At 39.4% G+C, this 15,951-nt stretch overlaps 1 protein-coding gene across 1 annotated transcript in view; it reads left to right on the top strand.

The window, feature by feature from the left end:
- The window catches only part of HYDIN (HYDIN axonemal central pair apparatus protein), a 363,815-nt gene that overhangs the window by 37,514 nt on the left and 310,350 nt on the right, over positions 1-15,951 (top strand). Inside the window, exon 2 of the mRNA XM_078062394.1 lies at positions 13,868-14,025. Coding sequence (XP_077918520.1) covers positions 13,891-14,025 — 135 coding nt within the window. The 5' untranslated portion in view covers positions 13,868-13,890. The remainder of the gene's footprint in view (positions 1-13,867; positions 14,026-15,951) is intronic.

Genomic DNA, 15,951 nt, shown 5'->3' with positions numbered 1-15,951 from the left:
ATTAAACTTAAATGAAGAGAAACAGATTACAGGTATATGCAATGAAATAGATAAAGTAGAACAAAAGAAGCCAGACACAGAAGATTGCATACTATGTGATTCCATTGCTTCAAATAAAAACTGGGCAAAACTATAGTGTTTGGGGATGCATACTTACGTAATAAAAGAAAGTCAAGGAAGTGATTTCTACAAAAGTGAAGATGGTGATTGCCTTTAGTGGGGAGAGACAGCTTAGTGATTGAGAAGGGATGTGTGGGTCCTTTGGTGGGGGTGGGGGGTGGAGAAGGGGGTGGGTGTGCTGACAGCATTCTGTTTCTTTACCGGGATGATCATTACACAGATGTTCATTTTGTAAGAAATTCGTTGAGCTGTACATTTTGGAGATACCTTTCTGTATGTATATAAAATTTCACAGTAAAATATTTTAAAAGGGAATGTCACTTTATCTTTTATCTACCTCGTTATGTAACTAAAAGCAGAATTTATCAAGTGCTCAACTGGCAACAATGCTTTTCACTTAGAAATGTGACCAAGCCTGAATGTGGGTGGATATGCAAAGTCAAAATCCAGTTGGATTTCTGGGTGCTTGTTACTGAATGCTAGAGGCCATATCACTAAGTTTCATCTTCACTCCTCAAAGCCAATATGATTTTATTTATAATTAATATAGTACTTTGCAGATAGTAGATACTCTATTAAGTTGAAAGATAATTGAATTCCCATGTGAGGATAGTAATCTATTTTGGAACTGTAATACTTGTATATTCTTGGTTTAAATCATGAAAGTGATGTGAATTGGGGTTCACAATAAATAAGAACTTTCTGCAGCTGTGGCTCTCTCTGTTCCTGTCATTACTGTTAAAAAAAGAAACAACAGACCCCAAATGGTGTCATTTGGGCTAAGTCCATGTCAACAAACCCAGACTTAATACCTAATCTGATTGCAGTTTCAGCCTCTCCTAGGAATATTAACTTGAACCAGTCAATCTGGAATTACCTGGGCAGCACGAGTGAGGTAATCTACCTGATAGATCCCATCCATCCCCTACAGGAAGGTGAGGTTGCCAGAAATAACCCATTATTTTAACTTTTTTTCCTACCCCCATCTGCCTATAAAATCCTTGTAGGGCTTTTTGGAGCTCCTTTCTTTTTGCTCAACGGGATGCTGCCTAATTCATGAATAATTGAATAAAGTCAATTTGATCTTCAAATTTACTCAGTTGAATTTTGTTTTTGTTTTTGTTGTTTTTTTAGAGAGAGAGAGAGAAAGCACATGCATGAGAGAGTGAGCAGGGGAGGGGTGGAGGGAGAGGAAGAGAGAATCCCAAGCAGGCTGCACACTCAGTGTGGAGCCCAACTTAAGGCTCCATCTCATGACCCTGAGACCACAACCTGAGCCGAATCCAGGAGTCAGAAGCTTAACCAACTGAGCCACCCAGGCACCCCGAATTTTGTTTTTTAACATTGCCTTCTTCCTGTATGGCCCATACTTGGCTGTTTGACTTTTCCCCTGCGTGTGTCTGGCCTGGTTCTACAGTTTGAACAAGTTTCTAGCACTTGACATTTTTCTATGAGAAGCAGTTCTTTTTGTAATTTGAGGCCTAGGAAAATTAGTTTTCACCATGCCTCTTGTAGTATTTTGATTTATAATACGAAGTATGTATTTGGTCTTCACTCTTTCTGGTACAAAGGTCCTAAAACCTTTGGAATTTCCTAAGTGAGGAAAGCAATAAAGGTCTTTCGTTATGGTAATGAGCTGACTTTTGGACTCCACCTAAGAGTGAGGAGCTGGTTGCCAGGAGAACCAACCATGTGATTAGAGGGTTGCAACTTTCAGTTCCCGCCACCTGCCCCCCCCCCAACCTCTGGGGAGGGAAGGCTGCAGGGGAGGCTGGAGGGGAGAGGGGCTGGAGGTTGAATCAGTTTTTAATGACCAGTGGTTTAATAAATCATGCCTATGTAGTAAATCCTCCATAAAAATCCGAAAGGACAGGGTTTGGAGAGCTTCCAGATTGGCGAACATGTAGAGATTTGGGGATAGTGGTGCCCTTGGAGAGGGCATGGAAGTTCTGCACTCCTTCCCTCCTATCTCGTCCTCTGCATGTCTTCTATCTGGCTGTTCCTGAGTTATATCCTTTTATAATAAACCAGTGATCTAGTAAGTAAAATGTTTCTCTGAGTTCTGTGAGTCACTCTAGCAAATTAATCTAACCTGAGAAGGGGATCTTGGGAACCTCTGATTTATCGCTAGTTGGTCAAAAGTATAGGTAACACTCTGGGCTTTGTGACTAGCATCTGGTGGTAATGGGGGAGATAATCTTGTAGGACTGAACCCTTAACCTGTGGAATCTGATGCTGTCTCTGGGTGGATAGTGTCAGAATTGAGTTGAATTGTAGTACAGCCAGCTGGTATCCTGAGAGTTGCTTGTTCGTGTAGGGAATAGTGCCCCCCTACCCCCCACCCCCCTGGAATTGGTGACCGGAACAAAATACATCTTCCATTTTCCTTTTCTTCAACATGGGTCAAACAAGAGGATTCTTTTCTGAAATTTGTCTCTTTTATCTACATCAGATATAATAGGTCACACATTCTGCAGAGACAGATTATTTTAAGGAAGTATTTCAAGGAGAAGAGAGCAGAGGCCAGTGTGAAACCTCTGAAATCTAAAGTAATCCAATTTAAAAGAGATCAAACAGATAGAAAACCAAGGAGCATAACAGATTTAGAAACAGTAGAAAAACAAAAGATGAAGTAAGATTAAAAAATTAAAATTAGTCTTTTTATTCTGAGTTCCTGGAGAACCCCTTACTGACAACAAATGTCATGTTGCATTTGAGCATTTTTCCTAATTTCTTCTTTGACATTTTCCTGCTAAAATGGTGTTCGGGGGTAAAGAAACATTTATTAATGTTCCAGAATATAATTGCCCTGCCCTCACTATAGTAGTAGCAGAAATTGAAGACATGAATGGATTCATTGCTTTTTTTATAAACCAAACTTTCTGCTAATACTAAGAACAATTATATGCCAAATACTGTGCAAAGTGAAGTACTTTACACACATTATCTCATCTAATGCTCACACTGAACACATGGGGTAGATGTGGTAGCTGGCTTCCAAGATGGCTCCCAGTGATCCTCCCTTCCTGGTATTCACATCCTTGTGTGGCTTCTCCCACACTGAATAAGGCTGATTAGTGGGACCAGTAGATGTTGCATAAATGATGGTGTGTGACTTCTGGGTCAGAGAGGACAATTGCTGCTTCGCCCATGGTCTTTTGACTGCTTGCTGTGAAGGTAGCCAATCATCATGCCACAAGGACACTCAAGCAGCCCTCTTGAGAGACCCATGAGGAGAGAACTGAGGTCTCCCACCTAGAGCAAGGACCACCTTCCTAGCCATGTGAGCCAGCCATCTTGGAAGTGGATTTTTCCAGCCTTAGTCAAACCTTCAGATAGCTGCAACCCTTGCTGCCATCTTTGACTACAACCTAAGAGACCCTAAGCCAGAATCACCTAGACCAGCATCTTTCAAATTCCGGAATCACAGAAACTGTGAGAAGTGAGAAATGTTTTGTGTTGTTTCTGAATACTAAGTTTTGGGGCAATTTATTACATTGTAATAAGTAACTACTGTTATTTCCATTATACAGATGAGAAAACTAAGGCTTGGGAAGATAATAAAATCCACGTCTGATGACTCCAAACCCTCTGGGCTTAACAAAAACAAAATACTTCCTTAGGTTTATTACCACTGACAGTACCTTCTGAGAGGAAAAAAAAATTTTTTTTCAAAACTATGGGAAAGCATTTTTATTCTCTCAACCTATATATTTGGTTAAACGTGTTAGAGGCATGTGGGCTACTGCACTGCACAGATAAGTATGAAATGTAGTGCTTCTGATGGAAGTTCTTTGAGATTTGTTTTCATCTTCCATGTTGCTCACTGGGTAGAAAAGATTTTAACTTGTTCTGAGATTTAACCTGGGAGCACATATGCCAGTTTTTTGTTTGACTTTGCAGCAAAGGAGGGACTTGGGGAGAGAAGAAGAAGGTAGGAATAAAAATGCGAGGAAATGAGTCTTTGAGAATTTAGGATGAAAGGAAAGCAAGAAGAGATAGAGCTGAGGGATGGGGTGGAGTTCAGGTGATCATGATAGTTATTTATGTGACACATACATGTCCCCACAGTGTGTGGGGGCATTCCCTAATTTAATGATACATGTCATGAAATTCTGCCTTAGCAGGCAGCAACCCATTCTGCATTTGATCACTTTTAGACTCAGCTCCCTTATGAGTTCCTAGAGGTGAACAAAACTCAACTTTGTGCAGAAAATTAATTTTGTGCTTAAGAATACCCTAAAACTTTTTTTTTAAAGAATCCAATGCTGCAAATCAAGGCAGAGCGTTAATGCAAACCCCTTCCTGCCCAGTCTCCCTCCTAAGAGTTAGCTGAGAATACATTTTCTTGTCTTTTCTGTGAAAGAAGATATTGTGACTTAACCTAGACTCTGTTTCATAGAAACACAGAAGGAACCCAAGGTTGACATTTAAATTAAGGAACACAAAAGAGAGAAATAGTTCTTCTGAGAAACATTTCAGTCTTATGAAAATTCTCTTTTAATGAATGCAATTTAATATTAAATTAAATTCAAATATTAACTGAGCCTTTTTTCTTTGTATTCACACATAATCCCTACAGTCAAGCTTACATTCTGGAGGTAGAGACAGGCTTATAAGCAAATAATTGCAATACAGTGTATTGCCTTCAATAATAAAGGCATATGCAAAGGACAGAATGATTGACACTCTTTGTTTGCATTAGGGAAAGCCTTACTTCTGGGGACCCTTGAGATGGGTTTTGTGGGATGAATAGAAGTTTGGTAGGCGGATGGGGATAGGGAAGTGAGAAGAAAGGATGGGCTTATAGAAGTGTACAGAGGTGTGAAATAGCCAGGTTTATTTGGGGACCAAAGTCATTTGTATGGATTAATTAATTTAATACATTTATTAAATAAGCATATGTATGAGGTACTGTACTGGACAGTGAGAATATAGTGATGGAAAAGACAAAGTTTCTGTCCTTAAGAAACTTAACAGTCTATTGGCAGAGGGAGATGAATAAATAACCATGATAGGGGTGGGCATGAGATCATAAAGAAGGGGCAGCCTTGGAGGGTCAGAGAAGGCTTCCTGAAAGAGATGGTATCTGAGCCCAGAAAAACAAATGAAAATTGTGGTGGGGGTGGGGGTGCAGAAGGAAAGGGGTTCCAGGTGGTATGTACAAGTCTGGAGGTGTGTGAGCATTTGAGAGATTGTGAACTGCAAGTTGAACATCAAGTACAAGAAGAGCAAGTTCCTGGTATGTATGTCATGCTAAGAAGCTTACAGAATATTCTAGACTAAAGGATTTTAGGCAGGGAAATGACATGACCGTGTTTTCCCTTTAGAAAGGTCACTGTGGCTTCAGTGCAGAGAGTGGCTAGGGAATGGGGGTGTTGTGAGGATGTGATGCTGGAGTCAAGGAGGTCAGTTAAGAGGTTGTTCTAGTCAAGACATGAGGGTTACATTAACAAAGGAGGGCCACAGGGATGAAAAGGAAGAGATGGATTTGTGAGATATTCAGGAGGTCGAGGCAGAATAATGTCATGATTAAGTGTGTGAACTCTGGAACCAGAGTGACTGGCTCTCCTCCCAGCTCTAGCCTTTACTAGTATGGGAACTGGGGCAGGTTACTTACCTTCTCTGTGCCTCTGGGTTTTTTAATCTGTGATTTGGGGAGAATAATTGTACCTACCTCTAGTGCATAATGCTTGGAACACTGTCTGGTTCATAGTAAGTGTTCAATAAACATTTAATTCCTATATGACTGATTGGAGGAGAGACCGGTCATAGATGACACCTGAATTTGGGGTGTGGGCAATTGTGTGAATGGTGATTCCATTCTCAGAGGAATGCAGGAGAGAGCAGGTCTGGGGGGCATGCTGGGCTTGAGGTGGCTGGGGACACCCAGGTGGAGACATCTTGTATGCAGTGGGGTCAATGGCATGGAGCTCAGAGGGATCTGGGGAGGTATAAATCCTCTAGAATTGCCAGAGGGCACGGAATAGAGGGGAACCCTGGAATAGGCTGCTGGGGAGAGAGCTGACAATCAATAGGATTGTCGCGGAAGCCAGCGACTCCGAATTTGTAGTGACGTGGTGTGCGCTGTTGTGTGGTTTTCTCCAGCAGTCCTCATGGCCTGGGGGTGGGAGAGAAGAGCAGATGGACTGACCCGGGATTGGGGTTTTACAGGCTGAGACAGCAAGACCTGGAATCAGGATGTTGACAGCAGTGCTCAGAGCCAGGGCTGGGGTTAACTGAGAGATGTAGGCTGCAGAGGCAAGAGTGAAGCCGTGAGAAGGGGCGGGGGAGCAGAAGGGGTTGAGCGTGATTCTTGGACTGCTGGCTTGAGAAAGTGATGGTGGAAACCACGTGCATGCGCACGCAGGCTGTACAAGGGAATGGAGGGTGGAAAGAGAGATAATGGCTATTTAACTGAAATAGAATTCAAGGAGTTTGTGAAGTTAATTTTTAAAAAATAAAAATTTCTTCTTGGTGGAAACTGAAGATTTGGCGATATGCCTAGCTGGTACAATAAATGCCCTAATAAAAGTGTTGTAATCCAGACCTCTTCAGTTAAAAAGTTACTTGGTTCCAAAAAAAAAGTTATTTGGTTCCTGGCTCCTTTTACCATATTTTTGACCTGAGGGTGGTCTTTAAAAGCAGGGTGTTATGGTGACTGATGGATTACATGAGTCAAGGCATTCCAGGGACATTAATGCATTTGGCCTATTTGCACGGATTCAGGTTTGTGTTAGATATTGGAACAGCTGGGTAGGTGATTGTCATTTTTAATAACACTACTGAATATTGTCTAATTTACTGGTTGAGGGTTCATTAGAAATTCACAGGCATCCTCGGGGCGCCTGGGTGGCTCAGTCGTTAAGCGTCTGCCTTCGGCTCAGGTCATGATCCCAGGGTCCTGGGATCGAGCCCCGCATCGGGCTCCCTGCTCAACGGGGGGCCTGCTTCTCCCTCTCCCGCTCCCACTGCTTGTGTTCCCTCTCTCGCTGTGTCTCTCTGTCAAATAAATAAATAAAATCTTAAAAAAAAAAAAAGAAATTCACAGGCATCCATTAAATACAAGGCACTATGCATTACAGTCTCTACCTCAAGGAGTCTATGGTCTATTAAGATCAGAATAAGCACACACATAACTGTAAAGAAGAAAGTTTTAGGTGTCATAAAAGAGAGAAAAAGTAAGATACTGGAAGGTCAGAGATGTTGAACAATCACTTCCAGCTGGTAAGATCAGAAAGAAATTGCTTTGATAAGGAACTGACATTTGAATCAGGAAGGGATCTGTGTAGAGGTAAAGAAAGGACATTGCAGTCAGAAGGAGCAGTGTGAGCAGATTTTTAGGGAAAAATACCTTACCCTTTGTAGTTAAGAAGCTGCAAAAGCATGATCCAAGTACGGCAGGCTGGAATTATAATAAGGTATTAGTGATCAAAACGGGAAAAAAACAAACAGGAAAATGGTCAGGATTTTTAAAGTACTTAAGAAATTAGTTATAGAAAGAAATCAGTTTTAGTAAAAAATACCTGAGTCATCAGATTTTAACAAGATAACTGCTTTGTATTTTGCTTTGATAAAGAGAAAGTCATTATATTTCTCTTCTGTTGAAATAGAAATTTAAGTCACAGCATATCTTATGAATACACCTTTTCTTTTTAAAAGATTTTTATTTATTTGAGAGAGGGAGAGAGCACAAGTGGGGTAGGGGGAGCAGAGGGGGAGGGAGAAACAGACTCCCTGATGAGCAGGGAGCCCCATGGGGGGCTCCATCCCAGGACGCTGAGTTCATGACCTGAGCTGAAGGCAGGCACTTAACCAACTGAGCCACCCAGGTGCCCCATGAATACATCTTTTCATACTTAGAGTACATCCACCAGCAAAAGATATTTATTCATCAAAGGATATGCACAGTTTTTAAAGATTGCCAAAATGAAGTTACAGATTTATATGTTACTTGTAGCATGTGAAGGCCCACCTTTATAACATAAATTTTATTTTGAAATAACTGTAGGTTCACAGGAAGTTGCAAAGAAAGTACAGACACAGAGAGGTCTCATGTACCCTTGACCTCCTATTTCCCCCATGGTTACATCTTATATAACTATAGCATAATATCAAAATAATGTGTATGTGTAGTTCTACGTGAATTTATGGCATGTGTAGATTTATATAACTTCCACCACAATCAAGATACAGAAAATTCCTTTATTAGGTTTAGTAATAGCTCTAGAAATTGAACTCATAACTTAAAAGAATTGAAAAACTTACCTTTAGCAAGTTTTCTCTTATTTACCCCACCTCTATAAGCCTTAAGATTTTGCCTGTCATCTTATTTCTTCTCTATGTGTCTATTTTATCACCACAGATATCCCCCCACCACCATCCCTAACCCCTGGCAACCACTACTTTGTTCTTCATCTCTGTAATTTTATTATTTGAGACTCTTATGTAAATGGAATCCCACAGTATGCAAACTTTTGGGATTATTGTCTTTTTTCACTTCTTTTTGTCCCTGAAATCCATCCACGTTCTGTTATCAGCAGTCTGTTCCTTTTTATTGCTGAGTAATATTCTGCCCTACCATGTACCACTGTTCGGTTCACCATTCCCCTGCTGAGGGACATTTGGGTTGTGAAAGCTGCTATGAATAATCATGCACAGGATTTTGTATGTACTGATATTTTTAATTATGAAAAATTTAAAACATGTCCAAAGTGGAGAGAATAGTGTAGTCTTCAATGGTTGTCAATATTCTCCCATTCTTATTTCTTCTATCCTCTTCCCTCACACACCCACACTTGCATTCATATACCCCACACACATTTTTTCCTGGAGTATTATAATGTAAATCTCAGACATAATTTCCCTTTACCTGTAAATGCTACATATCTCTAACAGATAAGAACATTCTTTTAAAAATTCATACCCCTAGTACCATTATCCTACCAAAGAACCAATAATTATTTTATATCATCTGTTATTCACTTATTTGAATCCTGATCCAAATGAAGTACACCCTTGCATTTGGTTGGTTTAGCACTCTTTTAATTTATACTATAACTGTCCCCTGCTCACAACTCTCTGATGCTATTTGTTAGTTGAATAAAGTAGGTCATTTTCCTATAACATTTCCCACATTCTTGATTTGGCTTAGTTGTATTCCTCCAGAATATGCTTGTTCCTCCATTCCCTGTGTCTCCTGCAACCTGGCTGGTAAGGTCTAGAGGTGTAATTAGATTTTTGTTAATAGTCCTACGTAGCTGGTGCTGTTTAGTGCATCATGTGTGGAGGCACATAGTATGTCTGGTTTTCACGCAGTTAACGTTAAGATTGGTTCAGAGGGCTCTGCTGTTGTTAGCCTGATTGAGCCATTATACAGTTCTTCAGTAACATCTTTCCTAATGGTTTTAGCATTGATGATCTTTTGTTTCATTAGGGGCTACATAATGGTCATCATTTTTCTGTTGTTTCTTCTGAGTTTATTAGGTGGAATTCCTTTATGAAGAATCATTTTCCTTCCTTAACTATTTGGTTAACTTGCAATGCAATTCGTACCAAAAAAGTGCACAATAAATGGTTCTTTCCTTTTATTATTTCCAAAATAATTAGTTTAGTGCCGTCGCAACTTCCAAAGGTGACCAATGATTTTTTAGTAACGTTGAACTTAAATTTTTAGAGACTTATCCATTGCAGACTTCAAAAAAAATATTCAAATTGTCCTATCTTTGGTGAATGGGAACTCCTCCTGGGTCCTTTAGACACAACCCCAGTGGCCTTTGATAATGTCCTTGTTTATAGTAAAATAGAATGTTCCAAGTTCATCTTATACATTTCATGCCTCAGACCTCAAATTACCCATTTTTCCAAGGAGCTGTGGTTCCTTTTAGTGGAAAGTGGTATTTAGAGGCCACAATATGTCCTTGACTATTATTGCTTACTGGGCCTTCATTGTTTTTGGGCTCTTTCAGTAGGTAGATTATTTAAAAGAAAATAATCATGAGCTCGTACTTGGTTTCAATTTAAATGTAAGATTACAGGGTTTCTTAATATAAAAATTTCCTTGGTTTTATTTTTTCTTAAGCTGAATTGCTTGGTTCCTAACAATATTGCTTTAACTACTTGTTTTAAAAATATTATTATTGGGGCACCTCGCTGGCTCAGTCAGTAGAACATGCAAACTCTTGGTCTTGAGGTTGTGAGTCCAAGCCCCATGTTGGGCCTAGAGCAAAAAAAATATATTATTACTAATATTATGACTAACAATAAGACTAGTATTTAATGAAGACAGTCATAATACTGTGTTTTAAGGTCAGTTGGAGTAATTGTTTTCTCTTTGTGCTTATGACACCAGCTTCATATATAGCAAGGTTCATTTCTTTCAGTTGGCTTTCAGTTTTTATGAATTGATTTTTTTAGGGGCGCCTGGGTGGCTCAGTCGGTTGAGTGACTGACTCTTGCTTTCAGCTTGGGTCATGATCTCAGGGTCGTGAGATGGAGCCCCGTGTTGGGCTCTGTGCTCAGCATGGAGTCTGCTTGGGATTCTCTCTCTCCCTCTGCCCCTTCTGCTTATGTGTGCTCTCTCTCAAATAAACAAATCTTAAAAAAAAAAAAAAAGAGTTGATTTTTAAGCGTTTTAAAATATATTTTTAATAACTTTGTTGAGATAAAACTCACATACCATACAATTCACCCTTAAGGTGTATATACAACTCAGCAGTTTTTAGTGTATTTACAAATATGTGTAATCATCACCACAATTTTAGAACATTGTCATCTTAGTAAGATATCCCATACCTTTTAGCCATCATCCCCTGCCCCATCCCTTTGTTTCTTCCAGCGCTAGGCAACCACTAATTTATTTTTTCTCTCTAGAGATTTCCCCATTCTGGACAGTTCATGTGCATAGACTCATATAATACGTGGTCTTCTTTAACTGGCTTATTTTCCTGAGCAAAATGTTTTTGAGGTTCTTCCATGTCTCTGTGATCCAAGGGGTGTTATTTCAGCCTCACCCCTGGGTTCTGGGATTTTCACAAAGGCATCTTATCTATGGATAGTTTCTCATTGGTCTTTTTGTGAGAGACTGAAGTTGGCAATCACCTATTCCACCGTGTTGGTGACATCACTTCCCATATTACCTTGTATCAATTTTACGTATTACAGCTGATTTATTATCTTTCTCTGTTTAGTATGTCTTCTTTGCTTTTTCTAATTTCTTTTGGTATTTAGGAAGGTTTACTTTTTTTTTTTTTAGATTTTATTTATTTGACTGAGAGAGACACAGTGAGAGAAGGAACACAAGCAGGGGCAGAGGGAGAGGGAGAAGCAGGCTTCCCGCTGAGCAGGGAGCCCTACGCGGGGCTCGATCCCAGGACCCTGGGATCATGACCTGAGCCGAAGGCAGACGCTTAACATCTGAGCCACCCAGGCGCCCCTAGGAAGGTTTACTTTTATGTTTAGTAGTTTTTTGGTGTATAAACCCTTTAAAATGGCTACATTAGTAATTTATTGCTGTATAATAAATTACCCCAAAATTAGTAGCTTAAAACAGTGAATATTAGTTTTCTCAGTTTCTATGGGCCAGGAATCTAGGTGTGGCTTATTAGTTGGGTGCCTCTTCCTCAGTGTCTGTTTTGCATCTGTAGGCAAGCTGTTGGCTGGGCCTGTAGTCATCTAAAGGCTCAAATGGGGCTGGCAAATCTTCCTTCAAGCTCATTCACAGGGTTGTTGGAAGGCCTCAGAAGACCCACTTCCAAGATGACTCATGTCATTGCTAGCAGGCTTGGTCCCTCACCACATGGGCCTCTCTTTAAGCTTTCTGAGTGTCTGCCCAGTGTGGCAGCTAATGATCTGAGAGAGAGCCAGACAATACCCAAGATGGAACCAAGTCTCTTTATAACTAATCTCAGAAGTGACATCCATCACTTGTGCTGTATTATATTTGTTAGAATACCTAAGGACAGCCCGCACTCAAGGGCAGGGGATTACACAAATCCATGAGTGCTTGGAAACAGGCGTCACTGACTGCCATTGTATGGGCTTTCTACTATAATTCCCATAAGCTCCTTTATTCTACCTGGTTAAATAGTTTGACTCCTACCTATTACTGATACAGGTATTAATGATCTTGTTCTACTTTTGACTTTATTTCTATTTTTTATTTTTCTTTAAAAATTGCATTCTTTCAACTTTGTCAGAAAATATGTTTAAATTCTATTTTCTCCTCATGTCTTCAACTTCATTATTAAAATTAGCTCTACAATTAAATACATGAAATGTTCATTGTCAGTCCTTTTGCAGTCATTGTCCAGTCACCTATTGGTTGGCTGAAGCCCATCCTCTAGTAGATTCCTCAGGAAGGGAACTTGTTTACAATTTTCCCTGAGCTTTTACATGTTCAAAACTCCCTTTGTGTAGCTTCAGTAATTGAGGGAGAGCTTGGCTATATATAAAATCCTTGGCTCACACTTTTAAAAAAATTTTTGGAAAACATTGTCCTCCATTTTCCCATTTCATAGGTTGCTTTTTCAAGGTCCAATGACATCTAATTCTCTTACCCCTGTAAGTTATTTTACCTTTTGGCCTGGAGGCTATGCGGAGTTTAAAAATTTCTCTAAATGTCTAATAGTTGTGCTAAGATAGGACTCAGAGTTGACCATCTGGGTCTGTTTTCATGGGCAGCTACCAGTTCCTTTTCATTATGTGTTCTTTTATTTCTGGAAACCTTTTTATTGGATGATAGTTTTAAATATTAGTTCCACTCCAGAACTTTATTTTTCTTCTTCATGGGCTCCAGTTATAGCATGTTGGGTCTTCTTTTGACTGTTTGCTATTTCAATCATTTGTTCTCTGATTTTTTTTTTTCTTTTTTAAACATTTCATATTCGTTTCCTTGGGTGTTTTACTGCTTTACTTCTGTGTACCTTATTACATTTTCATTCAGATCTGTTTTTCTTTTTGTACCTCTTTCCTCACTGTTTTGGTCTGGTAATGACTTACTGTCCTGTGAGCTTTTTAATGACTTTTATGGTTTTTTACTTGACATTGTATCCAAGCATTTTTACTTTTTGTTTGTTTGTGTTTTTTGGGCACAGAGTTGGATAAGCTAGCTGGCTATTACTGAAAACAGAAATCCCCACTTAGTCATAAATGGGCCGCCACAGTTGCAAGTGTCCTACTACAAGGCATAAGGAAGGATATGTAGAGGGGAGATGTCCTATCTCTTTGATTTGGAGATACGGAGTGGCTGTTAAACTTCAAAAATTCTCCAGAAACTTCCTCTTCCTTATCTTATCTCATGCTACTTTTTTAGTCTCTGCCCAGCTTGAAGGCCTGAAGCCTTGTGTTTTTTCTGTTTGGAGGGTGTCATGAGAGAGAATTGTCAAATAAGTATAAAGTAGCAAACTATGAAGTGTATTCATTGAGCAGTGTTTATTTGTTAATCTGGGAGGATAAAAGTACCAAATGTAGGAACTACTTGTATTTTCAGGTCTTCCCTGAGCTCAGTACAGAATCACTTGGTTTGTCTAAAAGGAATCCTAGACTTTGGGATAAGGCTAAAGCTGGACTAATTACATGGAATAGACTCCTCTAGTTAAGGCATTTGTTACAAGTATTTGATGTATTTTTGAAGATTAGTCTTTTCTAAACCTTTTGTATTTGAGAAAGCTTTAAAAAAATTGTGACCTGTATTCAGGAATTAACTGTATTTGTTCTAAAACCTTTTTTTTTTTTTTTTCACTTCTAGGTGAATGAAGGAAATAACTAAAAATGACCAGTAGAAGACTCGAGGAGTCTATGGGGGCCGTTCAGATGGGGTTAGTCAGAATGCTGAAAGGATTCCAAAGCAAGGTTCTACCACCCTTGAGTCCTAGGGTCGTTACAAAAGAAGAAGCAAATCGAATGGTAATGTACCCGAGACTTTTAAGTGTAAAATACTTAATGCAGTCTCCTCAGGAGGATGATAGTGGCTACATGGCATTCTCAGAAATCAAACAGAGAATTACTGACTGATAATATCAATTTAGATAACATGGCAGCTTGCTGCAGAGCAGAGGTACCTCTTAGAAGCCCGAGAAGTTTTTGAAATTACATACCTCAGAGTAGAGACTTGAATTGCTTAAGTTAATCAGTTGAAGTAAGACTCTGCAAGGAAATTATTATGGTTTTCTAAATGTTATGTTGAACCCTATGAGACTGTCATTTGTGTAGTACAAAAACAATGAGGTATCAGAATTTCATAGGGTTTGACCTCAACAGTATATTACCTGTTGCTTGGCAAGAGTTATTTCTGTTTGCACATTTGTAGAACAGAGAGTATCAAAATGATGACTATATGGTATCAAGTAAAAATGCACTTTTCTCTGTCCTTTAAAATAAAACATATTTCTATTTTTAAAGAGTTATAATAACTTGATGAGAACGGAATTATAAACTACATGCTATAGAAAATATCAGTAACAATTTACAGGGTTCAAGATAGTATTCACCAAATTTTAAAAACCAGTCTCAAGTTATGTTCTGAGAAGAAAAGTAAAACCTATCATCACTCTCTTTTGGGGTGGTTATCATTTCATATTTAAAGTAACTCCTGACTTTTTGCTTTTAAGACTTCATTATTTTTTTAAAAGATTTTATTTATTTATTTGAGATAGAGAGCACAAGGGAAGGCAGAGGGAGAAACAGACTCCCTGCTGAGCAGGGAGCCTCGTGCGGGGCTCGATCCCAGGACCCTGAGATCACGACCTGAGCCGAAGGCGGATGCTTAGCTGACTGAGCCATGCAGGCGCCCCGAGACTTAATTGTTTTTATTTATACTGTGACACAGCTGATACCTCTTAACATTTTAGTACTGGGTTCCAATCAAAAAGAACCTAAAAAACCAAGTAAGAAGCAGCATTAGAAATATGCCTTCATTTATATGGATTCAGTCACAGAAATTAATTCTGTAGGGATTTTGAAGAGCATTGATTTTAACCCAAGGTGAAACGAATCAGCTAAATCACATACCTCTGGATGTTTTAAAAATCTTGGTACATACTTAAGCATTATGTTGCTGTGAATGATTATCATCCCCTTGCATATAAAGTAAGCCCTGGAACATTCCAGAACAACAATAAGCAAATAATAGTGTCTGGTCCTGGGTAAATAAGCCTTGTTGAGTTATTTATTTAAATGATAGGTTACATTTTTTTTCTCATAACATTAGAAAGTGTTAAAGCATTTTGTGTTCGTCTTTGGGTGTGTGAATATGAGTGGCTGCTGGATCTGCTGATGGGCTTAGGGCTCTTTTAAAACAAGGTCAAAATGTGCTCCTGTGATTTCTAAGAAGTTCACACTCATTCCTAAGCTGTGCAGTCACACTCCCTAGATCCTTTCCGTTTCACAAGATTCCTCTTTAACCTGCTGTTATAGCAGGAGAGCTAAACACCCAAATGCTTTGCTTGTATGTTGTGACTTCAGTTGAGAAGTAGAAGCATTTCACGTTCCTCAGCTCTGAAAACTAGAAGTGATGATGGAAGCAGAGTTGTATGCTCAGATGCTTCTTCTGAGCGTAAATGTTAAGCTCTTTGGATATGTTCCTATGCAATTTCTTTCTTTTTTTTTTCAATATTTTATTTATTTATTTGACAGAGACGGAATACAAGCAGGGGGAGTGGGAGAGGGAGAAATAGGCTCCCTGCTGAGCAGGGAGCCCGATGCAGGGCTCGATCCCAGAACCCTGGGATCATGACCCGAGCTGAAGGCAGATGTTTAACGACTGAGCCACCCAGGCACCCCTCCTGTGCAATTTCTTGACTCCCCACCCCCTGTTTCTTTTGTGTGATTTCT

Source organism: Halichoerus grypus, chromosome 15, assembly GCF_964656455.1.
Source record: "Halichoerus grypus chromosome 15, mHalGry1.hap1.1, whole genome shotgun sequence".
Classification (NCBI taxonomy): Eukaryota; Metazoa; Chordata; class Mammalia; order Carnivora; family Phocidae; genus Halichoerus; species Halichoerus grypus.
The sequence above is the reverse complement of the archived record's forward strand: the minus strand, read 5'-3'. Positions and strand labels throughout refer to the sequence as shown.